General features: G+C 36.2%; 1 protein-coding gene across 1 annotated transcript in view; it reads left to right on the top strand.

Annotated features, from left to right (window-relative positions):
- EXOC2 (exocyst complex component 2) overlaps positions 1–27,636 on the top strand; it is a 111,319-nt gene that overhangs the window by 2,513 nt on the left and 81,170 nt on the right. Inside the window, exons 2-5 of the mRNA XM_041413223.1 lie at positions 2,341–2,517; positions 3,958–4,084; positions 13,994–14,107; positions 18,457–18,581. Coding sequence (XP_041269157.1) covers positions 2,341–2,517; positions 3,958–4,084; positions 13,994–14,107; positions 18,457–18,581 — 543 coding nt within the window. The remainder of the gene's footprint in view (positions 1–2,340; positions 2,518–3,957; positions 4,085–13,993; positions 14,108–18,456; positions 18,582–27,636) is intronic.

Genomic DNA, 27,636 nt, shown 5'->3' with positions numbered 1-27,636 from the left:
CATGTGTTTTCATGGTTTAGCTTGTCTTTTAAGACATTTGCAGCTGTATTTTTTAGACATTGTAAAGTTGTCCATATATGAGCTTTACCAAAATCAGAAAGTCTCCATAAGAGTATTACTTATGCCTATTTATAGAAAGGCACATAAATACTGGAAGCTGAGAATGATGTTCTCAGAGATCTTTATACCATGCAACAGATTCAAATTAAGTTTTATTTAAAGGGATGTTTCCTATTTCTGGAGAAAGAAATGTGGTAACTGTGCTATCAAAACTTCTCCCCAACATGCCTTTATATGTTTTAGAAATTGTGTTGTGCCATTACTGTTTCATGTGGTATATAAAATGTTGATAGAGACTTAACTTCCTTTTGCATTTTTAAGATACAGGCAAAGGCCATTTCCTGCCATTTCAAAAGTACTGGACGTTGTATCTTGATGTCTTGAGAGCTTTTGGAACCTCTGATGAGTAGACAATAATTGATACAAGGATCTTCAATCAGTTCCTATAGCTTAAAGTATTGCTAAGTTGAACCACAAATTCAGAAAATACGGGGTGAAAACATCTTTTTGAATTGTTTGGGCAAAGCATTTCAGTTAGTCTTCGTTCCTGTCACAATCTTTTTTCCTTTAGAGAAGATGCTAGCATAAATCTGTAAGAGATGTAATAATATAGCAATATACAATAAGGTTAAATTATTACATATATGTAATATGCATCGTAATATATGGGTTTTTTTCTTTCCCCCATGAAACTAAAACCTGACCTGATTAAAATTTTATGAGCAAATCATATTTGCTCATAAATAAGCAATATATTTTTTCAGTCTTTCTGTGTGTATATCCTATTTCATCTCACTCCCCCCCCTTTTATTCAGAAAGAATATTTAAGAAACAAATCTGTCCTTTCTCAAGTAAAATGAATTTCAGTTGTAATAAGATTCAGTGCCTTTCCATTTTTTTAATTTTTGGATTTCATTTTCAAGATAGTTTTTGGCAGGGAGTAATGCATTTTTATGTCTGACAGCCGTGAAAACTGCCAAATTTCTCTGCTGTGTCATGTCAGAGACTTAAATTGTAAGAGAAAGTAAGTGTGAAGCTTTGGTACTAAGCCACATATGCTGGCCCTTTTCTGTCTCTTAAGTATTTTCTAAATTGGTCAGAGCTTTCTAGAAATTAAAAACAAAAGTCAAGCCAGCAGGGGAGGAACTGCTCTGCCTGACTAATTTATACTCCAGTGCAGCCAACACACTAGTACAGCCTTGTTCTTTTGGACATAAGGAAAAATGTTTCTGGCTAAGGGTGTTATTTAAGAAGAACCTAATGAAGTTGTTCTCCAAATTGATACTGGAGCAGTTAGGATCTTGCCAGCTTTCCAGGACAGCAGAACTCCAGCTACGAATATGGAAATTGTTCTTCTAGATCTGTGAAAACAATCCATCTATTCCAGCATCCAGAGTCCTGATCTGACCAGAACCAGTCGGTTGGTTGATGATTGGTTTGATCAATCAGACCAGTTTGATGTGAAATCTCAGGAAGCCTTGGGCCTTACATTAAGGTGCACTTTGACTCTTAAGTCATGAGAGGTGTTCTTGAACTCTGAAGCTTGTCAGTCTCTTCCAATGAGAAAAGACCTTCTTGTATTTCATAGTTTGTCATCCTTCTTGTGAAAAAGTATTGAAGAGGGAACAGATGAGCATTACATCATTATTCTTTCCTATAACAAGGGCAGTTTATTCATTGGAATCAATCTTGCATTATGGATTTTTTACAGAAGAGGTTGGGATGGAATATTTGTCAATTAATACTACTTCAGCCAAAACAGCCTTCTGTGTCCACTGAAGTACTGCTAAACAAATAATGTTGAAGAAACATTCTTTATTGTAAATATTTTACAGAGAGTCTTTTTTTTTTTTTTTTCTGTGCAAAGTCATATAGACTGAACTTGTGAAAAATTTGCTGTATGCAGCTTGTAAGGGAAGTTTGACAGAAATGCAATACTGAACTGCAGTTCTCCAGTGTCTTCCAGACAGAAAATCTATTGTTCTATGTGAAGTAAAAGTCGCAGTAGCCCAAAAGTGATGGAAGAGGTTAAATGAGTTCCAAACTGCACTGCTTGTGTCTTATGAATTGTCGCTGGGACAAAAGACCTGAAGTCACCTAGGAAACATCTGAAAAATGTATTTGTGATTCCTTTACTGTAATTGACTGTAGGAGACTGGTGAAGGGTTATATATTTATGTAAAACACATGTATCATCATAAATGAATTTGCATTGCAGAATTTCAAGAGATACTTCTATTCACAGAATTATATTGCTTTTTTTTTTTTTCTTTTTCCCAGGTTTAACAATCTGTGGGCACAACTGTCTCCTCACTGCAGAATGGATGTCTGCCAGTAAAATTGTGTGTCGAGTTGGACAGGCTAAAAATGACAAGGGAGACATTATTGTTACTACAAAGTCTGGTGGCAAAGGAACTTCAACTGTTTCCTTCAAACTGCTTAAACCTGAAAAAATAGGTATATTTCTTGTTCAAATCCACATCTATTTTCTTTGCTAAGAAAATCTATGACTGAATGTCTCTTTGTGTGAAATGTATGTTTGGAATGGATCCACCTCCGGACAATTTTCAGTTGTTTAGAAAATGTAGAGTATATAATTAAAATATCCATACATATATAGAGATAGAAACTCAGGGTATAGGTAAAATTATTCCTTTTTCAATATCCTGATAAAATCCTCAGTGATGAATGAAAATTCGCCCTTTATTTTTCTTTATGGAATGGCTCTAAACTTCTGAAATTTTAGAAAACTTAATAACAGATCTAGTAATTAGTCTCAAGTGTAGAGTAGATAAATAGAAAATCTGGACCAGCTCATGAGCTTTACACCTAAATCCTGAGCTGACAGTTAATCCTTTAAAGAAAGTTGAGTCCTCAGTGCCATTTCTTATTTGTAATTCAAACCATCCTGCAAGACAAAGTCTTAAGTATTTCTCATGAGATGCTTAACCATTGAAATTATTTTGCCAAGCAGTCTAGGACCTCTGCTTAACCTAGAATCCAGTCTAAATACCCTGTGGATTGAAAATGTTTCTCTCAGAACCCCTCAATGATGAGCTGGATAGTTATCTTTCCTAACACAAGAGTTCCCACAAGAACTGTTTTAGGCTTTTATTCTCAGCCCTTCAGTGACAGTTAAATAATATGTAATTTCTCCCAAGCTGCACTAATATCTTAATACTAGAAAGATGAAATGTGGAAGCGCAAATGTTATACAGTGGAGCTTTTGGTGATGAGAGAGGAGAATTAATCTTTGAAAATATGGGAAAGTGTGGGGATGCAGTAATTTCTGGTGTTGCATCTGATGGGTATGTTAAAGGAGGGTAAGGCCAAGGGTATGGCTGGCCCAATTTTCAGCTGAGATTCCAGAATGTATTGTGCCTCACCTTTTTGCACTGTCTGTGCTAAGGCACTGGAAGCAAAGTCAGTTCTCTGTCCTTGAAGTCATTTATCTTGGCATGTGGCCAAAGTTCAGTTACCTTTTGAATAGCAAATGGACCAGAAAAGGAATCTTCCCTAAAATATGCAAATGAGAAGACTTTCAATTAATTGCTCTTTTGAAAGTAGCAGATAACAAGGTTTGGACAGAAACCAAAATACTTGCAGGAATGAAAATACTAATACTTTGTGGTCAGGAAATAGCTTCTAATGTACATGAAACTGTGCACTCTGCAAAAGGATAATGTTTGATGCCCAGCCATGAATACCTTTTCAGCAGCTATAATAAAATAATTTGGCATAATTGCATCCAGGTTGTTTTGCCATGTATCTTTCAATATATTACCTAGGCATGCATTTTATATTTATCAGGATTTTTCAAATTAATTCAGTATGTTAGAAGTTGATGGTGCTGGACTGCCCTTGTTGTTTTAAGGATCTGTGCTTTGTTTTCTCTAGGTATCTTGGATCAGTCTGCTGTCTGGGTGGATGAAATGAACTATTATGACATGCGCACTGACAGGAACAAAGGGATTCCCCCCTTGTCCTTACGTCCAGCTAATCCGCTTGGTATTGAGATAGACAAGTGAGTACCAAATGCCTTTAATCCCCTTTTTTAGTGGTTTTCTCTATATGTGTCTTTGTGAATTCCAGGAAAGTTTAATGGTTTGCAGGGCAGTGAAGGATTTAAAAACACATGTATCTATTAGCTGCTAGTATTCTATTTGGTACTCCGAGTTGTTAGTGGACATTGTATCCTGCCTCATAATCCTCTATTTTGAATCATCAATTAGAACTGGAGATAATCCAAAAGACTGATATATTGAACCCCAGTGATGTTTTGATTGTGAGGATTGGTAAATAACCTAAGGCTACAGATTTATACTTGTAGTTACAGAATACCTACTGTTGCATTTGAGTTTCATGGGGCTTTTAAGGATATTAGATTGCTATCTGTTGCTAAAATTGCACTGTAAAATGTGATTTATTATGCCACATCAGCTAGTTTACTTTAATTGAAATACGAATACTGTTTTCCAGCACACAGTCTTCATTACTTTAGTTCTTAAGTGTGGTGGAATTTATGACTTTTTTGTCTGAAATAGTAACTTTATAGTGAATGATAAATGGAATTAGGGGTCTTTAAATGGGACACTCTTCAAACCTGCCCAACTCTTAGAAATAGCATCAGGAATACTTCTCTCAATCAAGATACCAGCTCTACCAAACAAAAGGCTATTTAAAATTAAACTATTACGAAGGTCTCATCTGCTGAATACTCTTGTTCATGAGGGGAAGTGCATTGGGAAAAATCTGCAGTATCCATTGTTACCTTGTTCTGATGAGAAAGCTGCACTTTCCCAAAATCCATATGGAATTTCTAGTGGATCCACACCACCTTCCAGCCTCTGGCTGTGCATTTCTTTCTTAGTTCAAATATATATTTTTCTTTCTTTTCAAAGTACTAACCCAATTTTTTGTAATAGGTTGGAAATTTTATCTGTTAAAGTCTTTTTCTTTGGTGTAACAGATAATTCTTTCATGGTCCTTAGTTTTCCAAACCCTGACAAAATGTGGACCTTCATATTATGGATAGCATTCCAATGTGTTACTAGAAGACTTCTGTCACTCTTCCACTTTCCCTCCCCTTTTTGTAAATTAAAAACATCATAACAATCCATTTTACCAGCAACACAGCAAGTTGCTGTGTGCTACACAGCAACTAGCAGTGAGTGCTTTGTTAGCTGATTCACTTGAGTTGCTACTTATAGTTAAGACATTGTCCATATGATAGATTAAGATTACCATATAGAAGCTTAAACTGCATTAGTTTAGGATTTGCTTAATTTAGAATTATCTATTTGGATGTTTAACATTATTGGTTTTCTATTGAACAAATTTAAAATGTTTCTTCCTGAAAACATTAGAAAATGTGTTACTGAAACTTAAAGCTTTGTTTGAAAATAAATAAATCAGAAACATGTAGATACTAGGAAATAATCTTTTGTAGAGGGAGGGAATTAGGAGATCTTTGGGCAAGCATATCAAGCCTAGTTCATTGTTCTTGATCTCCCAGATTCATTGCAGGAGAAGCAGGAAGATTATGGCAAGCACCAGTTTGAGAGATGTATCACTGAGCAATAAAACAAGTAGTTTTGTGGAGAAATTGAATGGTTACATTGTGCTGAGGGGAAAGAGAGGAAAAGCCTGGTCTGCCCTCATGCTAGGGTTGACAGCACAGTTCTGACTATAGATGAACATTCTGGGTTTAATTAAAGAATGCCTTCTCAATGGAAAATCTTCCATAATTTTCTTGATAAATTGGAGCAATGTGAGATTTATTTTCTATAAAATAAACTTTAATACCATACAGTTTAGCTGAACTCACGATTGCAAATACTTTACATATGGAATGGGTAAATATTGAGAAGTTGTACAAGGTAGTGAAAAAAGGCAATTGTAAACTAAGAAAGAGTGAATACACAAAAAATTAGCAATAACCATTAGTAGATACAGGAATATTTGTCACTAGAAGTGATAGAAGTTGTTAGGATGCTTTAAAATAGAAGACATCCTAATATGATCCTAATAATACTGTTGTGTATGCAGAAAGGATATGTGTATGCAACATTATGGGACTCTCTTTTATTCATACCTTTGGTTTCTTTGAAGGTTTTCTTTAAACATGTGCAAATAGGTATGTATTTTAATTTTGAAGCTGAAGCATTTGGCATTGGTCTGACTTGTTGGGATTTACAACCCTTGCAGCCTGATGGCTGAAAAGGAAGGGAAAGGAGTGCCTTGTGTTGATTATGAAAATAGTGGTAAACAAAAGAAACATTAATCGAGAAACTCAGGGAGAAAAACAGTGAAAAACAGATGTGATAAAATGGAATAGGAATGAAGTATATAGGAGCACACTGATGAGAAGGCAGAGGAAGGTGATTAGACTACAGACTACAAGAGAAAGAAGCCCTCCCTGTAGAAAGTGATTATCAGGTGTTAGCAAATGATACAGAAAAGACAAGCTACAGCATGGGAATGATGTAGGGGTTTTTTTTGAGGGATTTTTTTGTTTTGATTTTTTTTTTTTAATATGGGTTATGCTTGGCTTTAAAAGTTCTTTTTGTGGCTTTTTAAAACATTTTTATAGTACTTTGTCCAATTAAAATCTGTTTTAAAATTAATTGTAGTTTTTGAACCATTCAGGTGGATGCTTTTAAGGTGCTGCAAATGAGGCCTTGAAATAAGAGAAAAAAAGCCCTTGTGCGTAATGAAAAGAGCTTCAGTACAGCAGTTTGCTAAATTATTAGGCATGCACAGAGACAAAAAAAAATTATTCAGACTCAGTAGATAGAAGATTGGAGTTTAATTGGGAGTGACTGAGATTTAGGTGAACAAAAAGTTTGAACTATGAATTAAGGGAAATATGTAATAGTGGGTCTGACATTCTAGTAATAATTAGAATACTGCCTATAGATATATTGTAGGAGTAACATAACTCAGAATATGCACTGAAATTGTCCTTTCATATTCAGATTTTGCAAGGATGCAAAAAAGGCAACAATCTATATACAGTCATCCTCCTGGCTGTTCTTTTGCATAATCAAGATATTTTAAATGTTACATACACAGTCAAGATATTTTAACTCCATGTGTATACATAATGTTCAGGCCATCATCTCACAGCCTGCAGGTTTAGCAAGTAGTAAGTACATGTAATTGCTGGCTGATAAGTTCTTCACATTTTACTAATATTAGTTGCAGTTCCTGTATCATGTAGCTAAGAATCTTACTTGCTTATAAAAAAAATCAATTATATTGTAATGAAACATGAACTTGCTGGTCTGTGTGTTTTGGTGGTGGTGATCCTTAAAGTCACAAATGTATTTGCAGAAGAGTGTTTGCACATGTTTGTTCTCCTCTCTTCCTAAAAGTTGCTCATTCATCTTCTAAAACAGAGAGCTGATCCAGTCAGATACGAGTTTTTTGGCATTGATGTAACTTAGTGACTATTGTGCTTATGCTGTGAGATATTCAATTCCCACAGAAAATAAGTGTTTAAAATACTTAATCTTTGAACTCTGGTTTTTAAGATTTAGTATGGGGTAAAGACTGATACAAAGGTTTCGTGTCCTATCACTACCTTTATGCTCACTTTCAGTTCAGAGCAGGTCTGTGCCATCTTCCTCACCAGGGCGTATTCCTTGCTGTTGTGTTATGCAGATGTAGCCAGGAATCCTTACAGAAACATTGAATCATAGAATCACAGAATTGTTACAGTTGAAGAAGATTTTCAAAGTCATCGATTCTAGCTTTTGACCAATCCCCATCTTGTCAACTGAACCATATCCCGAAGTGCCACGTTCAGCCATTTCTTGAACACCTCCGGGGGCAGTGACTCTACCATCTCCCCTGGGCAGCCCATTCCAATGTCTGATGATCGTTTCAGGAAGAAATTCTTCCTGATGTCCAACCTAAACCTCACCTGGCACAGCCTGAGGCTGTGTCCTTTTGTCCTGTTGCTGGTTCCCTCGGAGAAGAGGCCATCCCCCGCCTGGCTACACCCTCCTCCCAGAGAGCTGTAGAGAGCCTCCTTTTCTCCAGGCTAAACATCCCCAGCTCCCTCACCAGCATCTCAGAGAAGTTAGTCTCTAGACCCCTCACCAGCCCTGTTGCCCTTCTTTGGATGTGCTCCAGCACCTCAATCTTCTTGAGTCGAGGGGCCCAAACTGGACACAGCACTCAAGGTGTGGCCTCACCAGTGCTGAGTACAGGGGGACAGTCACTGCCCCGGTCCTGCTGGCCACGCAAGTGCTGATACAGGCCAGGATGCGCTTGGCTTTCTTGCCCACTGGCTCATGTCAGCCAGCACCCCCTGGTTTTTTTCTGCCAGGCAACTTTACAGCCACTCTGCCCCCAGCCTGTAGCTGCCTGGGGTTGTTGTGACACAAGCAAGATTCAGCCTTGTTGAACCTCATACAGCTAGCTCCAGCCCATCAATCCAGCCTGTCCAGATCCCTCTGCAGAGTCTCCCTATCCTCCAACAGATCAATACTCCTACCCAACTGGTTGTCATGTGCAAACTTAGAGAACACTCGATCTCATTGTCCAGATAATTGATAAAGATACTGAACCAGACTGGCTCCAGTACTGACCCTTGGGGGATCCCAGTAGTGACCATCCAACACCTGGAGGTAACTCCATTCACCACCACTGTCTAGGCATGGCCATCCAGTTTTTAATCTAGAAAAGAGTACACCTGTCCAAGCACTGGGTTGCCAGCTTCTGCAGGCGACATCTTAAACAGATTGCAGGAAGAAAAACAAGTGTGCAGAGTAGTTGTCTCAGTATGAGAAATGCGGAACTTGGTGTGAAAATTCTGACCTTAGCAGCAATGTACTTTGATTGGTTTTAGCAGTTTAGAGCTGTTACAAAAGCAGGTTGGTAACACAAGATCATTCAGAATTTTGTATGGTTCTGGGAGACATTATGTCTCGTAGACACCGGTTAAATATGTTGATGGAAAATTTAGATATACATGATATTTGTGAATGAATTGCTGTTCCAATGTACCACATACTTCCTCCTCCTGCATGATAAGTCCTTGTTTAACTAAGGGTTCCCTGACTCCTCTAACTACTCTGTCAGGCTAAGAAAATTCATTCTCTGCAAAACAGTAACATCAGTCAGACCTAGTGATGGTTAGAAAATTTTTGAGTAGTGTTTGTTGTTTTGCATGTAGCAGAGGTCACTCTGGTGGATCCATCTCGTACATGAAAGCAAAGGCTGACATGCTAAGTACATTCCACATACTTCTGTATCCACCCACTCAATACAGATGCTTCCCTCTTCCCACGCCAGCTTCCAAAACAGTTCGTTCGGGAGAAAGAAACAGATGATCTTGCGCTGCCACCTAATGGTAAACATCAGCTTGCTACCACGAGACAGGAAAAGACTTTCTGGAGGCTGAGATGTTTATTTTTAAATGGCTTGTATGGAAATGCAGTAAATTTCATCATTGAATGTGATGGGCATGTGGAAACTTGATCACAGAGATGCATACAAAAAAATTCTGAAAGCTACAAAAGAGAGTTGCAGTATAGTCCTAGCTTTATGATATCAAAATATAAAGTAGCACTTACTGCTTGTTAGGTTGATACATCAGCTACAGCTACCAGCCTATAATCTCTTAGTAGATTTCTCTTACCACATTCTGCCAGCTCTAAAGTACAGTTGCCACTTTGTTTTCGTATTTCTAATGAACCCAATGCTACTGGGGAGGAATTGCCAGAGTACACCCTTGCCTTGTTGCTGTTGGAGAGACCTTTGTTAACACCTTCTGATTTGTCATGTTTAGTCTACACCAGTGTCCCTTACGCTGATCTTTTTGCATGCATTATTAACACAGTACAGCTGGTACAAAGCCAGCTTCAAGGAGTCTGACTGGTACCAGACAGAGGGGAGAGTGTACAGCAGCTCTAGCTGGAGCTTGTTTATGCTGGTTGCTATTCAGAATCTGTGTTTATTTAAAGTTGTTCCTTTTGACCTTTTGTAAACTCCTGTGGAACTGAGCTTCAAGTTACTTTTTGGTGTCTGTATCTTGCTTTGGGATGTACCTTTAATCTGCAAATATTGTCAGATATGCTGAAATTATTACTATAAGATCCTGAAGTTCTGGGAGCAAAACAAATTTTGCAGAAAAATTGCTACTTAGTAAACTGCGTTCATTGTCATGCTTTGTTAATTAGTATCTGTTGCACTCTGTTGCTATTACTTGGTTGTGACTGCTTGGAGGCTGTGATTACCCATGGAGATTTCCAACTAATCTCTGGAGAACATAAATGCTGTGTATGGACACAAGTTCTGTAGGAGAATTTTTAAGAGCCCATGTGTCCTGTACTGTTAAATTTGGTTTATTGCTATTAGTCTATACAGAACCTGAAGTTTGGAGTAGTGCAAGGAGGGACTTCTATTGATGGGTACAAGTGAATTGAACACCTGTTCTGAATCCAAAGTAAATGTGCATGGCCTTTACATGGAAGCAAGGACCACTACATCTAATGTTGTATGACTCTATTAACTATACTCAACATGTGTTTGATGGAAGTGAAAGTGTATCGTGGCTTGTAACCAAATGTATTTTTATTATACTTCTCATTAATATAACCACAATGTGAGCTCTCAGTTTCTTTTGTATTCAAAATTGTTGCTGAAGCATAAATAAGACTATTTTAAAATGTTAACTATAGGTCTAGTATCAGATCTAGTTCTATTCTAGGTAAAAATAGTCTGCCAAGCAGAAAGTACTAGTATACAAATCCAGTATTTGTACCTTGGCTGAAATTGTAAAGGTAGTGTAATACTTGGGGTTGTCAAGGGTGGTAAGCTTCACTCTTCTTTTTCTGAGGTTTTCTGGATTCAATTTGTGGAGTTCTCAGTTTCTTTTACAGTGATTACTTTTAAATAGTGATTAAGTATTCTTCATGAAGTGATTCTTGTATAATGAGCAAATCAACAGAGAAATGATTTACAGTTTAATTGCATGCCATTGTAATCTAAACTTTTGCTACTGGTTCATCTTCACCCTATAACACTGAAAAGAATAAACCAGAAATACTTTCTCAAGCCTCATATGGGCTTGTTTATAAGTAAACAGTAAGCAAGTTTTCATGAGAAAAAACTTACAAAACCTGACTTACTTAATTTACTAATGGAAGTTAATGAAACAAACTTGTGTGTATGTGGAGTCAGTCTCCTTTTAGATGCATCTGGCCAGACATTCTAGAAATACAATTGCTTTCAGTGTGAGCATTTTAGTGTGCACTTTGTTTTGAAGACAGCTGTAGCAAGTCTGTGTGTAGCAAGCTGTAGCATATCTGTTAGTGGGAAAACTACTGGTAAAATGTACGATAAAAATAGGGGTACTAAACCATACAGTATAACATATTGTTAACATACCTCACACATTCCCATTCATGTTTCTAGTCTGTTGTGACTATGTCTAAAATATGTCTGCACAGATAAAAGCATTGTTAATTTATGGTTTTACACAAGTACATCTGCTGGAAAATAACCTCCTAATAACTTTCCAAGGCAGCCAAGCATCAAACTGAAAAAAATTTCCTTCATTTGTGTCCCTCTGTAGACAAGATTCATTTGCAGTAATTGATTTCAAGTCTATCTTGGTCTTTATACATACATACATATATATATATATATATATACATATATATATATGTATGTATATATTAAAAAATAGTTTCATTTTTCCCCCTAGGAATTGTATAGCTCATGCATAAGCTTAAATTGTCATGCATATCCCTTACAAACCTGCAGTTATGAGTAGCATTTGGTATTGGCATATTTGAGTGGGTGTGCTTTTTGTATTATATCTGTCTCTTTTGGTTTTGGAGAACATACATGGAAATTCGGAAAATATGAGCGAAATTCTGCTTCTGTATTGATTGCATTCACTTAAATAGTGCTTGCACAGAATGTCTAAATCTCTCCCAAAAACTCAAATTTGTTTTCTTGGTTTTGTTTTTTAGCATTAAAAAATGCAGCTGTCCACAAAGATGTCACCATGTGTGGATCAAATATAAATGGTTTTTTGTACAGTTGTACTGTGTATCGCTTGTGAAGTGCTATTCTTCAAGTTCATGTTCCTACTGGGCATTTTTGACTAATTGGAGGGTAAAAGAAAGTATCTTAAATTGTCTTTAAATGAAGAATAAATTGAAACTTCCTTTTAACATCCATCAGCATTTTCTGCTTACTGTCATTCATGAAATTTAAGGTCATTGAAAATCCTGAATCTCACTACTTCTGTCTTAAGTTTTATTTTAACATCATCATTTTTTCATTGAACACAGGCAAATGTTGGGACCCTCATTTTTTCCTGCTGCAGTTGTTTCTCACACTATTTTCCCCGTATCTCTACTTTTCATATCTGTCATCACTTTTCCCTGAATCTCATTTGGGTTTTTTTTTCTGGTTTTTAGAAAGTATTGTTTCATGCCCCTGCTGTAATCAGGTGCTACTGATGAAAGACTTCTGTACCATGTCATTATGTACGTAGGTCCTTTGTACCTGCTGGTGCTAATGGACATTTGGTATGAAAAGAAACTTCCAGGAAACAACTCCTCTCTATATAATTGTACTTTTTAATGTGCCCGCCTTTAGATTTGTTTCACTTAATCTGCTGTTTGCTTTTTGTAATAAAAACAGCTTTAACTATCTTGAAACATGTTTAGATTAGAAAAAACTTAAACTAACAAATCACTGCTTTTGTGTCCATTTAAATGGCTTTCCCTGTGTGTTAAATGTAATTCTTTATAACTGACTCTGTATTGCTACTCCCACCCAAGTTTGCTCTCAAATGCAAAGTATGGCAGATTTTCATTTGCTTACAGTATACTTTGTATAGCAAAGCTCACCTAACTTGTGAGCATCAGAGAGGGACTTCATTGTCTTTTGAGCTGGATGTTGTGATCCAAAAATGAAATAGTAAATTTTTGGAATAGATGAGAATATTTTGCTTGAAAGGGATATAAGTCCATCTAGTCCAACTAACTGACCCATTTAGGGCTGACCACAAGTGAATTTGTTTGCCACAATTAGTCTCTGAAGATGGGATGCAGCTGGTGGTGAAGATGAGAGGAGGGAGTGCACCTGGTGATGTATTGAGTGCAGGGTGGAATGAATATGGCCAAGTGTTGAGTGTGTGTCCAGACTGAGGGATGAAGGTTGTCATGTTTTCATCAAAAAGTGCTTTAAATATTTTTATTATGCAGACTTAAAGTAAATGGAATAAATTTTCTGGATGAGTATCTTAGAAACTACTTATAGTTTTAAAAATGCTGTTGTAGAGAATCTGTTTTCACAAGGAATTGCTCACATGGTTTCTTCATGCATTTGTAAGACTGAATAAAAACTTACAGAACCTGCTGGCTGCCTCTTGAGATAAGTCTGGTATTCCTGTGTTTTGTGTATGGTGAACAAACAGATCAGTGTGTTCTGTTTTGCAAGAGAATTATTTTAACTCAGTATTATACTTTTTCCAGTATTTGTATATAATGGAAGTATATTCTGTGTATCTCCCTTTCATGTTTCTATTACTTCTGCTGCTTAGGAATCAATAGACAATAATTGTGTGAGATCATTTACAAGCTGCCAAAGTTCTGATGTCTTGCCATTTTGAAGTTAAGTAGAAGCACTTTGTACAGACAAAATTTCTGTCTTAAGTTTAATAGTGAAATCAAAATGGTAAAATTAGTTTTGCTTAGAATAGATTTCAGTCTCTCCCAGTCACGTTACATGTGTGTGTAATAGCAGATTTAATTTCAAGGTGCGTTACAAGTTAATGTTCCCATCTTATAGGGAAATGATTTGGTGTTTGTTGTTAGTTTGGGTTTTTTTGTGAATGTTTTAATTGTACAAGGCCTGTTTACAAGGCTATGTCTCACTGAAGAAATGAATATTCATTTTTCAGGGGCAGATTTCCTCAAAAAGATTTAGAGTCACTGTTTCCTGGGATGAGTGCTGATTTCACAAGTGAAAACTTTTCTGCTGCCTGGTACCTGATTGAGAATCATTCAACAACAAGGTTTGTTGCTGTCATATAAGTAATTGTTTTAAATGCAAGTTACTGATGGTATTTCATTATGCAGTAGATGTGTCAATGGTGGTTTATGTGTAAAACAGTCACAATTGTCTCTGGTGTGTCTGCTTGGCCTGAAACATGAATTAACCAGTTTGCTTAATCTGCTTCTGAGAAAGACCTTGTTTTTAACCAGACTTAATTTATGATGGTTGTTTTTTTTTTTTTTTATATTCACAACCCCCAGTGTCAGATGGAAGCTATCTTTCTTCAAACTTTATGAATCAAGAAGTTAGCCTGGCCTTGAGTAGAATCTCCAGGTGTTAAGTCATGAACAGAGACTCAGGTTATAGGCACTGAACAGATTACTAAAATTGTTCGTAACAATTAGGTTGTAGTTAACACTTGTGGAAAATGTTGTAGTACCAGAAGTTGGACAAGCAAGTAGAATCTTTGAGGTAAATCCCTTAAAAATCTTGACAATTAAAATCTTAATTTAGAAATACAGTTCATAGTATGTACTTACATGAATGTATTATATAAATATATTTTTGCATGTATAACTGAATTCCAGAGCTTATATCTGCTATGTCTTCACATAATGCTGGAAGCCATTTTTAATAGAGAAGATGAGCTTCATTTCTTGTTTTCAGCTAGATACTCAGATTGCTATTTTAAAGGGAAATACAACTTTACAAATTGTTTTAGTTTTGTTTCCTACTAGTGGAAGACGTTTTGGGGCTGGGAGGATATTTAGTTTTTAAAGAAACAGCCATTTACTCTGCTTGAGAAATACTTAAATTTCCTCTCAAAATGATGGTACTTTAAAGGGTCAGAATAGCAAGAGAACATGATTACCTAATGCATACACGTACGGTGACAGCACCTTTTGAAATCAAGCAACTAAGAGGAGTTACTCCAAATTAATTCTGTCTGTCAGAATCTGATAACTTTGGGGATCATCAAGTTTTTATTTAAAAAAAAATTACGGGATAATTAAGTGATAAAGAGTAAACAGCTTTTGATGTAGGTCTTTGTAAAAAATTTTCTCGATGTTTGGCCCTTGGACTGTTTCTAGATTGTTGCTCATCCACATGGGCACTGGTGACACTGCCCAGAGAGATGCAGAACAGATCACAAGTGATTGCAGACTGGGGACAACAGTGGAGAATGTGGGAGCCTAGGTATCCCTTTGATTTATATGTGATGGGGAAATCTTCATGTAATAGGGATGTATCCTGTAGATTGACAGATGGCTATACCCCTGGTTTCAAAAGCAGCACTTTTTGCTTCTGTAGCTGGGTCCATGACTAAAGAAAAAAGACTGCTAGTGAGAAATTGAATTAATTTGAAAAAGTGGGGTGGGAGTGTGGGAGCATCTTTGCCAGCAGGTTTGCACTTTGGCGTCAAAAACTTCAAATTCAAACTATCAGGGGATGGTGATAACAGCCTGCAGTAAAATGAAGGGACAGAGTGCTACCTGTGGGTTCAATGACAGCATTAAGAATGCTGTAGGTAATTACAAAACTAGCTTGAAGTGTCTAACCTTAAGTGCCTTTACAGTCATGTGCTGTCTGAGAAAAAAGTAAGAAACAGAACTCCACATGGAATTAGACAAACATACTACTGGAATAAAGTGGGCTAGCTCAGGTAGCAAGAGGCCACCTGAAGAAGATCCCCAGAAAAGAAGAGATGGACTTGACCTTCATGTGAATGACAGCTGGAATAAATGTATGGGACCTGTTGTGGAGCAGGATGGTTGAGATCTTGTTCAGGAGTCTGGAATGGGTGACATTGCAGTGGCATGAGGAAGTGAACAAAATCTTCCTTAAGCAACTTGGAGAACTTTCCAGAGAGCAGACCACGGTTTTTGTAGAAGACTTTAATGTCCTTCATATTTACAGGAGGGGCAGCAATCCCAGGAGGCTTGTGAGGAGTTCTGGGAATGACTTCTAACACAGCTGGAATGTGGGCCTTCAGGGTGCTGCTCTTCTGAGTAGGATTCTTGCAGGCGAGGCAGGGGATGTGATAACCAGTGGCAGCCGTGGCTGTAGTAATTGTGAAATAGTTGAATTCAAGATTCAAAGGGGTGTGGGGAAGGCAAGCAGGAGAGTACACACCTGGGATTGGAAAGCAGTCATATAGAAGACAATCCAGTGTTTGTAAAAGTTGACTGTCTAGTGCAAAGCATCTTCTGAGGTGTATCAGCAGCAATGTTTTAGGTAAGATATGGAGATTATTCTGCTTGGCATTGTTAAAGCTGCAGTTGAAGTGCTCTGCCCAACTATGGCCACTTCTATATGAAAGATGTGAGAGCTGAGCCACAAGCTCAGGAGAGTGTAAATATCTATACAGCTTGAATGAGTTAGGTGCTTTTAGAAGAGAAAAAAGGTTTTTAACACTTTGTCTAGTATCAGCTGAAGTATTTCATCCTGCTGAAAAAATTCCATCATTTTGTGTCTTTGCATGTCGACAGTTTCAAGTAATGATCGCCTCCATCCAATGACATAAAAAGTGTTAATTTGTACTTTTAAATGAAATCTGGAGTTTTTTGCATATTAACTGCATTTATATTGGTTTATAAAATCCAAATCTTAGTGTTGAAGGTCCAAAAGCAGTGTAAAACTCAAGAGGAATAAATGCTCAAAGGGTAGGGTGAATCCAGTTCTGTTTTGAATTTAACTATAAGTATGTTTAAATAAAGAAGCAAAAAACTGTTTTGGTTGCTTTTCTTTTTTTTTCCAATTCAACATATGTAGTCTTAAAAATATTCTGGAATTGTATAAATATCATCCCATATAATTTGTGCTGTTTTTCTGGAAATGCAGCAGTGGTTTAGTTCTTGTCCTCTATGTAACCTTAGCTATTGGAAATGGTAAATGTGTGGTGTACTGACATATTGGTTGTCTTATGTCTGTTTTATCCTTGAAGGATATTCTTTTTAAGAAATCAGTATAACATCCTTTTTACTAATTCTTTTAATCCTGGCAATATCCTGTTAAATAAAAATGAACTATTTTGACATGCTGTGAGATCATCAGGTAACATGAAACAGTGCTTAAAAGGAGAACTGTACAGATTTTCATTATTTTGAAAATGCTGCTGGTAAGTTCTTCACATGTGCCCAAGTGGAACAATCCAGGTAATGAGTAATGTTATTTCTGTCCAGCAGATGGAAACAGAAAATTAGGCAAAATTTTGTGACATCATCAGTATAAAAGGAAAAGTGCTTTTAAGTGTACCAGTGTGCTTTGTCTCCCTGCAGGTGTGATAGCCTTCTCATTGCCTGGGCTAAAACGTGGTTTATTCTCTTAATGTGTCCTTTTGTACTAACTCTTATTTTAAAATGGCCAGAATATTGATGGAATTGTCTTATGTCTTAGTTTTCTACTTCCTTGATCCCTCTCCTCACAGAGTTGTAGTGCAGTTTTTTGTTTCATTTTTTTCTTTTTTGTATTAGGCAGATAGCTTTGACTGGCAGCTCAGAAGAACGACTTTAGGGATGAAAATAATGTGCTATATTTGTATTTCTGAGCTTGTTCATGGTGGTGTTTTTATAGTTAATCAAGCAATATAATTACTGAGGTCGTATTAATCATCATCAACCAAAAAAATATATACAAATAATGAAGATTTATTCACAATATAAGGCTTTTCAATTAATTGCAGGTGCTTGCAAAAAATAAAGATGTGAAATCAAATGTAAACTGGCAAAAATGAAGCAATATTAGGAAAATCAGATAAAAAAGAAAGCTACCATACCAACAGCAGTGAGTTGGCAATTGATATTGCCTTATGAAGTGTCTTTCAAAAATATTTCAGCAGATTGCATATAAAAACCATACCTTCATGAAGCTTGAATCTGTTTAGCTTTTCTTTTTGTTTGCACTAATATTGTATTCAATTCTGAACTGTATGTCCAAACCAACATAAAAATATTGAATGAATTCAGAAAAAAAAGTGAGAAAGGATTGTGAGTAAAGCTGCAGAATTTAACAAATGTCATTATTTAAGAGACTTGTAACATCTCACTTGTTAATCTACTGTGTACTATGTGTGGTGAATTCTATTTAATATAGTACAGATAGTTAGAAGAAGAATCTTGACCATCACAAGTGAAGATCTCTTCCATCACAAGTGATAGAATCCCTCTATTTGGGGTTGAAACTAAAATACTGAAGTCTTTGGACTAAGAATCAAGTCTCATTATTGAAATGCACACTCATTAGCAATTATTTTGCCCCTAGTAGTTGTTCTGAAAGTAAGTGGCTTTATTTTCCAAGTAGCTTGTTCTGTTTATTTATTAGATGACCTTATTGTTTGAATGTCTCTGAGGTTTTCTTGTTTGTTTTCAGCTTTGATCAGCTCAAAACAGCTGTTGTGAATTTGAAGAAACAAGCCAATAAGAAAAATGAAGGGAGTCTAGCTTATGTCAAAGGAGGTCTCAGCACATTTTTTGAAGCACAGGATGCTCTGTCAGGTAAAGATGCTTTGCACTTACTAGGTACAAGAAAGAAAATATGTGCATGTATGATTGAATATAATACCAAAAATACTGTTTCTCTTCATGATCTGTACCAAAACTGAATAATGAGCCCAAAATCTGTGCTGTGTTGGTCACAAGCTAGAACTGGCTAAGTCATTGATGTGGTTTATTTGCAAAAGATGTCACCAACTGTATGTTACAGGAATTAAAGGCATTTGATCAAATTGCCTAGACCACAAATGCAAGAAAGAGAAGTGTTAAACTGGAGTTAAGATGGCTTGGAAACTGTAGCAACAGAAAACTTTTGATTTTATGATGCCTTATCCAATAGTCAAATTGTAATATTTATATGAATATCCAGACACTTGTTACTTTGGGAAATCAGAGCCTTTGTGTTCTGCTTGCCATTGGGAGAATGCAGCATAGTAGTGAGATTGTAATTGTCATTTATATATACATGTTTATTGTATATAGACACACAGAGACACTCTTAAAGCATTAAATGTCTCACAGGTCAAACCTCATTGTGGGCCCCTGTAGTCCTGTCTAGTGAGGCTCTGGTCTGGGTGAGACAGCAACAGGAAACCATCCCCAGTAGGCTTGTCATTTACCACTATGCTGATTATCCATCCTGGTCATTGGCCCCTTTGGCCAAAATCTAACAAGGTTCAATAACAAAAGTATTAAAGAATTTAGCAGAAAATCTAAAGAATGTGGTGGTAGTCATAGGAAAATACTCTAAGGAGAACTGTTACTTGGTATTGTTTCACCTTTTTAAGCTGAGTTTTCATTAAATGCTAGGAAAAATAATAGGCTTTCCTTGTACTTCTTATATCTTGGAAATACTGAAATCCTGTTTTGTTTTTTTTTAATTGTCTCAAGCATAATCCAAAATAAAGATTGAAATGTGGCTTGTTTTGCACAACCAAATTTCCTTTGCATAAGGAGTATCACATACTCTAAAAAACTGAGTTCTGTTTTCAAGAAATTGCTGCTATGGATAAAAAGTAGTGCTAACAGTGTTACGTTGTAAGGTTATTTTTTGGATCAGCAAATACTTAGCAGGATTTGAAGAAGGATAAGGCAAACCATAAATGTGAGGTTTTAGAAAAGCTGAGCACAACTGAGTAATTTAGTTTTGTTCCACCTCTTAGTAGCATTTTGCCTGTGGAGACTGATTTTCCGATAAATGAGGAGGTCAACAAGCAAGTAGTAATATGAGAAATATTAATAAAATCATGGTAGGGAAAGCAACCTTGTTTATGTTATTAACTACTATAGTCTCAATTGAAAAAAAATGTAAGCTGTAATATTGGTTTGTGGCTTTTACCTTTATCAGTGTTATTTTTACCTAAAATCAGGGTTTATCAGTGCAGTCCTTTAGCTAAATTATGAGCTTAAATTTGGGATGACTCAAGTGGCTCTTGGTGTCACTTTTTGTCTGTAACCAAAATGGCTTGGCTTTGTCCTCTCCTCATTGATCTCCCTTTAGTGCTCAAAAGGAAGCAGACTTTCAGCCTATACAGTGAATTAAAGTGGTATAATGGAAGAAGGGCCTTAATGCTCTTGTAAAAGAAAATTATAGACTTAAAGCCTCACTCTTATAAATTCAAAACTGTAACAATGAAGTTCAAAGGCAGCATCAATATAATACTTAGTTTTTAAATTCGGAACCCAAATTCTTAATGAGGATGCAGTACAGGTCACAGCTCTCTTCTGTAGCATTTTAATAGACATTTCTCTGTTGAAGTGTTATCCTAAGTGCATGTGCAGAAGGGTTTTTACTTCTTTTCAGTCAATAAACCCACTCTTTTATTGCATATGAATTTCAGTTTTGAATGCAGAGCTACATATTTGCCTGTTCTTCCTCCTTATGCAGGATATTTTTGAGAGAGTATATTTGGAAAAATGGCATAGCTTTTTAAGGACTTGAACTTGTGATAGGTACAATCAGCTGTTAAATTGGATGTTGATTCCAGTAGCAAGAAAAAAAAAAGACTTATTTGGTGCCATCATCCAGCCCTACTGCTAGATGTCAAAGGTTTTTCCAGAACATTTGATCACTACAGCTTTCTCAGATGAAAAATGCTGAGAATTAAGAGTAAGCATTATTAACATTGTTCTAGAGAAACAGCTCAGATGAAGATTTTAGAAAACCAACAAAAACAACAACAAACCACCAAACAAAAACCCCCAAGCAAACAACCCCCCATTAATTCTTCATTATGCAGTTATCAAATTCAAGCTTTTTAACAGAAGAACGTTAAATTAAAAATATAATCTGGCTAGACAGTGATTGTGCAAGATGATGTGATGGCACTTTTCTGCCCTTACACATCTAAGGGTGAATTTTTATGTCTTATTTTCTTCTTTAAAAAGTGCAACTGGAATTTGTATGCATTTCAAGAAAGCTGAAGTGAGTAGTAGTTTATATTTGAAAGCTGAACAATTGTTTCAGCACAAACTCTTAAGGATATAGCCATTGTTCTGCAAACTTTTATTTGGTGCTGAGCATACAACTGTCACAGATGAAAAGTGACTTAAGGGAAACCCTTACTGAATACATTTTTTCTGTGTTCCAATATGATTTAAATTTTCTGAGTTGGTTCATTTTGTTTAAATATTTTTTAACTCTCTTGCTTTAGGAAGATTTCTAAAATCTAATTTATTTTCTAAATGTAGGGTTTTTTGAGGGCAAAAATTTAGACTCTCAATATTCCCTTTCAGATGTCTTAGAACACGTCTTGTAACGCCAGTGGTTATGCTTCATAAACTGCAGGTCTGTTGCACTGTAGTTATAGAATGGAGCTACTTGTGAGCAGTTATTTCTCTTAAGTCTCCCTGCATTAGTACAGGATAACTTTTCATGGGAGGATCACATTAGGAGGTATAATGCTTGCCCAGTTACTTCATACTCCTCTACAGCTTTTATACATGTTTTTTAAAACTCATATACATTTAACAATGTTTATTGCAAATCTATATTTACCTTGATTAAGGAAATCTGAATCACTGATTATTGTGCAGCTTGTTTCATTAGTTAGGACCAGTAAGTTCTGTCTGATCTTAAGTGTACTATCGGACTCTATTACACATTTAAACGACTATTAATATTTTCATAAATAAGCAATGGAAAGCATAAAAAGCAGTCCTAAGATGTTTATTGTATTTTGTGATTTAGAGGCTGTTTGCTGAGAAAATAAGAGCTCAAATAGACCAGAACACATTCTTGTTTGGTTTAATTTCTGGGAAAATAGAATAGCCTTATCAGATCCCCATGTCTCTCTGGCTGTTAGCTTGGCTGACAGTTTGACAGTGACTCTGCAGAGGAGATGTTCAACAGGAAGTTTGTTTCGTCAGCTGAAGGGAGCTGTAAACTGAGCTGAGGGGAGCAAGGTTTATCTCAACTTGACCTACTTGTCAGTGTCAGGGAGTTCAGCTGGTTCATTTCCTGTAATTCTAAGTGCAACCTAGAAAGTAGCATTCCTAAAAGGGTGGCTGTTTATGTGTTTGTAGTTCAGACGTATTTTACCGTCACAAGCAAGTCAGGTCCCACACAGAAGTTGTTAGGAAAGTTAGCAAATTAATTTTCTTTCAGTGTGTTTTTTTCTGAAATGCTCTTTGCAATGAACCTAAGGCTGCAGTTTTTTCTTATTTAAATGACAGGAAAAATATAGGGAAATGACTACTTCAGATTCTCACACAAAAACATGTAAGTACGACATCTCTGTTGGCAGGTAAAGAAGATGCTGTAATGCCTTTAAAACACAGATATCATGGGCAAATTTGAGGTTTAGATTTGGCTCTCTAGTTTGCCATGGCTACAGTTTTTTTGCAGTTACAACTACAAACACATTTTTTATGATTTTCAGGAAGAAGTCTGTACAAAAGAAGCACTACTGGCTATTACAGCACTGTTCCTTTTTTCCGTTACCTACTCCTGTTCAGATATGTGGTCTGTGGGAATACCTGCATGATAGGGACCTTGGACTATAGTTGGCCTTTTGTCTTCTACCTTCCTTAATACATGAGCTAGGATGGTATGGCTTAAATGACCTGGCTGAAATGATCCTAATCTGGCCAATACCTGGGGTTTTTTATTTAGTTTAGGTTTTTTCTTCCAGTAGACTATTTTTACAGTTCATTCCCTAAGGCTCATTCTAGTATGAGCATGTTAGTGATCCAGGGTTGGATTCAGGTTGAATAAGTCTGTGCTGCTGCCATTATGTCTGTTAAATTCATTTTCTCCTAAAGTAATACAAAAAATATCTCCTGAACTATATTCAATTCTGAGTCAGACTGGGAAGCTGAGAAGCTAAAAACTGATGCTAGTCTGTAATAAATGTATCCCTTCACTTCAAACTTTTGAGGAATTTTGTTGTATTTGAATTTAAAGAGGTTATATAGAGCCAGCCAAATTTTTCATTAGTGATTCTGTTGATAAATAATTTTGAAATGGTTTTCTTTTTTCCAATTAAATGTTAGTGCATGACTGTTTTTGCTTGGTAACATGGGATTGGGATGGTATACCAGGTTTTGCTGTTGTCACATTGCTGTTTTGTAACAAATCTAATTCACACTTTTGCTTTACTTTACTCTCATGTATTTTTTTCAAATAGTATGGATTTTTCATAAACCTATGAATTTGAGTAAATCCAATTCAAATATATGATTGCTGCCTAAGTGTTGTGCAGGTGACTTGAAATGTCTGGAATAGCTCTGTTTCTAATTCTCTGTGCGATCTGTGTCTATTAATGTTATCCTCTTCCTCCTACTTCAAGTGGTAGAATATTGTCTTTTCAGGGTGAGAGCAGTCTGCTGTTACAGCTAGTGATTTTAAAGATGATAATTTGTAGACTATAAGAAAGAATAGGGCCATGGAAACAAGCTGGCAAGAATAAAAAAATGATACTGCATGTATCAGATACATATCTGAGAGCATATCAGTCACTTCAGAGTAGCAGTTCCTCTGCATATGTGTGCCCTATAGCAGGTGCAAGTTACATTATTTCAAGGTAAGAATTATAATCATGTCTCCATGTAGTCATCATGAAGCAATAGCTGATGTGCTCTCTGCTCACTGTCTAGCTTTCCAAGTGGATCCTCCTATCTGAATACTTGAATCATCTTTGTGCTACCTTTACAGGCAGAAACTGAATGAGAAGGATAAGTACTATCATTGCTTCATATTTTTCCTTACATTTATAGGCCTCCTCAGCATTCAGAATGAAAAAAATAGATGTGCTAAATTAGGCATTCTAAAAATAATAATAAAAAATAGCCATGCTAAATAAAACTTAATTTAATTTTGCTTGTTGAAAACTTGTGTTCTGATCTTTCAGTACTAGGTAACAAGAGGGACGTTAAAATGAGAAATGTATTCTAAGAGAAAGATGACCTGACAAAGGGGTGCCATAAAGTATGTATGTGGTGGTAGATAGTTTAGTCTTGGGTGAATACTTCCTCTTCATGCAGTTCTTACAGTCAATTTTTGTAGCATACCAATTGTTACCTTAATGCAGTTTTATAAAATCAAAAGTTATCACAATTGATAAAAGGCTCAAACATTCCTTTGGTGCAGGTCCCAGCATGGTATAGTGTAGGGAGTTGGGTTTTTTTCTTGTCTCAAGCAAGAGAAATTTTGATTAGAAAACATGGGAAACGGCAGCAATTGTCACAGGTCATAGTGAAAATTCTCTGCCCAAGTTCTGCTTTCATGCTGGCTGCTCATGTATCTTCTTCATCAGTTACTGTTTTAGAGATGTGAGCTAATTGCTGGCAGAATTTCTTCAAAGGGATGTAGCTTTGACAGCTTATAGTTACTGTGTGGCTGTCATATTTTATGAACTTGGGTATTTTTCAGGTAGGTTAACTCTTCAGTTTGAATTTGAAAAATAGTAAAGCATATAGAAAGAGAAACATGTTTTGCAATTGCAGTTTTCAAACAGCTAATTCTGCAATTGATTGCAAGTGTGCAAAAAAGTTACCTGTGATTAAATTTAATCCAGGCTTATCCTGCAAGCCATAAAACCACCTTAATTTCATGCTACTTTCTTCCATTTTGATTTCCATACCACCTTTTAAATACAACATTTAAAAGCTACTTTTGTTTTTACTATTTTTACCTTTCAGAGATGCAGAAAGTTAGCACCAGTAAAGAGAGAATAGCATTTTCTGTACTGTTTAAATCTGAAGTGTTCTGGCAAAGGCCTGGATCCAGTCCTGGAATTTTTAGTGCATCCATAGGCAGAATAATAAGCCACATTTTCCTGTCTGTTTCCAAGATATTTGCCAGAAATATCAGACTTGCTTTAATATAAGTCCATCTGAGAACAAGTTGTCTGGTCTCATGTTTTTAGACTAAAATTTTTGTGATTTATATATCAATAAAGCCTCCCTTCCTAGCACTGTGCTTCAATTACCTTAAAATATCATGTTAAGTCTGTCCATTTTCTTCGATTTTTTCCTCTGTGTTGGGTAAACAAGCTTGAAAAAGTAAATGCTAGAGAAGCAAAACACAAAAAGACAACTTAAGACAATACTGCATTTCATTCAATATTGTGTCATTTTTGCTAGGATTAATAATGTTTACCAAAATAAAGCTGAGTTTGCTATGCCAATACAAAAATATCTAGAATTCTCATGGGGCACTGCAGGAATGACCAAACCAAACTAGACTTAGCACTATTAACTAATGGCCAAAGGAAAAAAAAATACTTCTTTTTTTTTTTTTTTCTAGATTTTCATAGAGTAATGTGTTAGGAGCTCTGTTAGTGGCATGCTGTCTTTATTGCTTTCCTCTTTATATGCAGCCATGCCGTCCTGTTAAATCCATTCAGAACAGTTTTTACCTTACATAGGGATGCTCTCCTCATCAATGACCTTCTTATATTTTGCTAAAATTACAAAAAATTGTTAGTCTTCCAATAAAGGAAACCTAAGGCATTTTTATTCATGCATAAGGCATGAATCCTGGCAATGTTCTAATGTGTTCTTGGTTCCTCCATTATTGTTCTTTGGTGCCAGGTTCTTAGTTACCCACATCCGGTCTTCTTAAATGCTTTTCTGTCAGCCTTGCGCTTCTTGTATTTTTCCCCCTCCTGATTTCTGCATCTGACTAAAAGGATGTGATTTATTTCAAGTACTTTTTTCTTTAACCGAGATTCTACGACATGAGTAAGATTTTCAAATGCCAAATGCATTTCTAACCATCCTTTAGTCAGAAAATGGTAGAAGATGTTCATATGTGTTGCTTTGAGCTGAGAGGCTGAGGAACTTTTGAGAATGCCATGCCTGGTGTCTATCTCAAAATACCTTTTAAAAATATCTAATGAGGCAATCAAGTGTGAAATTTGCAAATCAAAAGCTGCATGATCCCGGCAAGTGTGGTTTAACTTACTAGATTCATGGTTACCATAAATCTAACAAAAAGCCCCATAGCCTTTCTTAGATTAAATAAGATTATTTTCAACACAAGTAGCAATGAATTAATTGCAGTTTATTTTAATACAAGGCCTGTATTATGGCTTATTTGCCAGATTAAACCTTGCATGTGTTCTGGTATATTTAGCTGCAGTTAGAGGTTGTGAGTTTTGAACTTAGTTTATTCACTATTATTAATCAGTTTCTGCCTGCAGCTGTGGAGTTTGCAAGCCTTTAAATATCCTGACTTAGCTAGGAAATGTGAACACTTACTGGCAAAGATGATACAAAATACAATTAATTAGCTGGCCTTAGCTGAGGCATCCAGATGTAGCCTTTCCTCATTTTTATTTACTGTATGCTTCTTTCAGTAAAGCTCCTAAAAATAACAAACAGATTCTGCTGGTTTTCCAGCTGCTTTTCTAACTTGTATAGTTTGTGTCAGGTAAATCCAGGGTAAGTGGCAGCTCAAGAAAAATCCCATCCATCCTTTACTTCAAGCCTTCAAAGACCTAAAATTGTCTCCTTACTCTTATTGCAGCCAGTGATGAGTTGAGAGTAAGAAGTTGCATTTGAAGGTAATCCTAAGTACTGGTAGTGGGGAAAGAACAGGATGTCTTTTCACCTTCCCTTGGCCGTACGCTCCTTTGCTTATACTGCAGTGCTGCCACTGAGGCAAGCTCACTGGTCAGTAAAGCAACATTTCTTCCTTGGTGAGTTGGTTTTGCACCAAATTATCTCACTGCAGCTGCCCTGCAGCTGTGTGATTGCTAGATCCAGCAAAAGGAAGCACTTTGGGTACAGGAGAACAGGGGTTGTCCCAAACAGTATCATCCCACTATTAGATGGATTTAGTGCTTTAAGAGAAAAAAATAACTTGAGTGTCTCTAGATCCCTTTCAAAAATGAGGTCTACAGATACTTTTCATGACTGCATATAGTTTGGCTTGTCTAAACTTTTAAATCAACGACTTTTTGTCTGGTCTTCATGGAAGGAACATGCACTTTCAAAATCATTTGATGCAGATGGAGTAAGCTCAGACTTTATCAGGAAGCTTTTTTCACTGTGGAAACTTAAGACATTTTTTTTCTTTTGTAACTCAGCCTTGGAACACAATGAATGTGTTCTCTATTGCTAAATCAGAATATGATGTGTAAAAATAACTACAGTAAACAAAGTAGCTTAAACGTGTAGAAGGAAATATTACAAATTTATTGTGTGAACACAGAGTAATTTAAGTAGGTTTAGACTTTACAGAATGTCCTAAAATACCTTATTTCAGACAATGGTTCAAAAACGCCTTTTTTTTATACTGCTAGTTACGTATGCTTAATATCCCTTTATCTGTACTCTGCAATGTTTTCCATGTTTCTGAAACTCAACACCTTGGTTTTTTGTTGTTTTTTTTTTGCCCGGCTGGCATACTTTTCTCTGTCTGCAAGTGCATTTTGAATTGACTTAATAGGACTATTCTTCCTGGATTCCCAACATCAAAATTTTTGAACTAAGATTCTTGAATACTGTTTTCCAGGTTGCTATGCACAATAGCATATTTCACAATGAATAGCATTCTTTTCACAATGTGAAAAGAAATTGCTTTCTGCCTTCTAAAAGGAAGAGGAGGGAA

Source organism: Onychostruthus taczanowskii, unplaced genomic scaffold, assembly GCF_017590055.1.
Source record: "Onychostruthus taczanowskii isolate IOZ18803 unplaced genomic scaffold, ASM1759005v1 scaffold40, whole genome shotgun sequence".
NCBI classification, from domain to species: Eukaryota; Metazoa; Chordata; class Aves; order Passeriformes; family Passeridae; genus Onychostruthus; species Onychostruthus taczanowskii.
The sequence above is the reverse complement of the archived record's forward strand: the minus strand, read 5'-3'. Positions and strand labels throughout refer to the sequence as shown.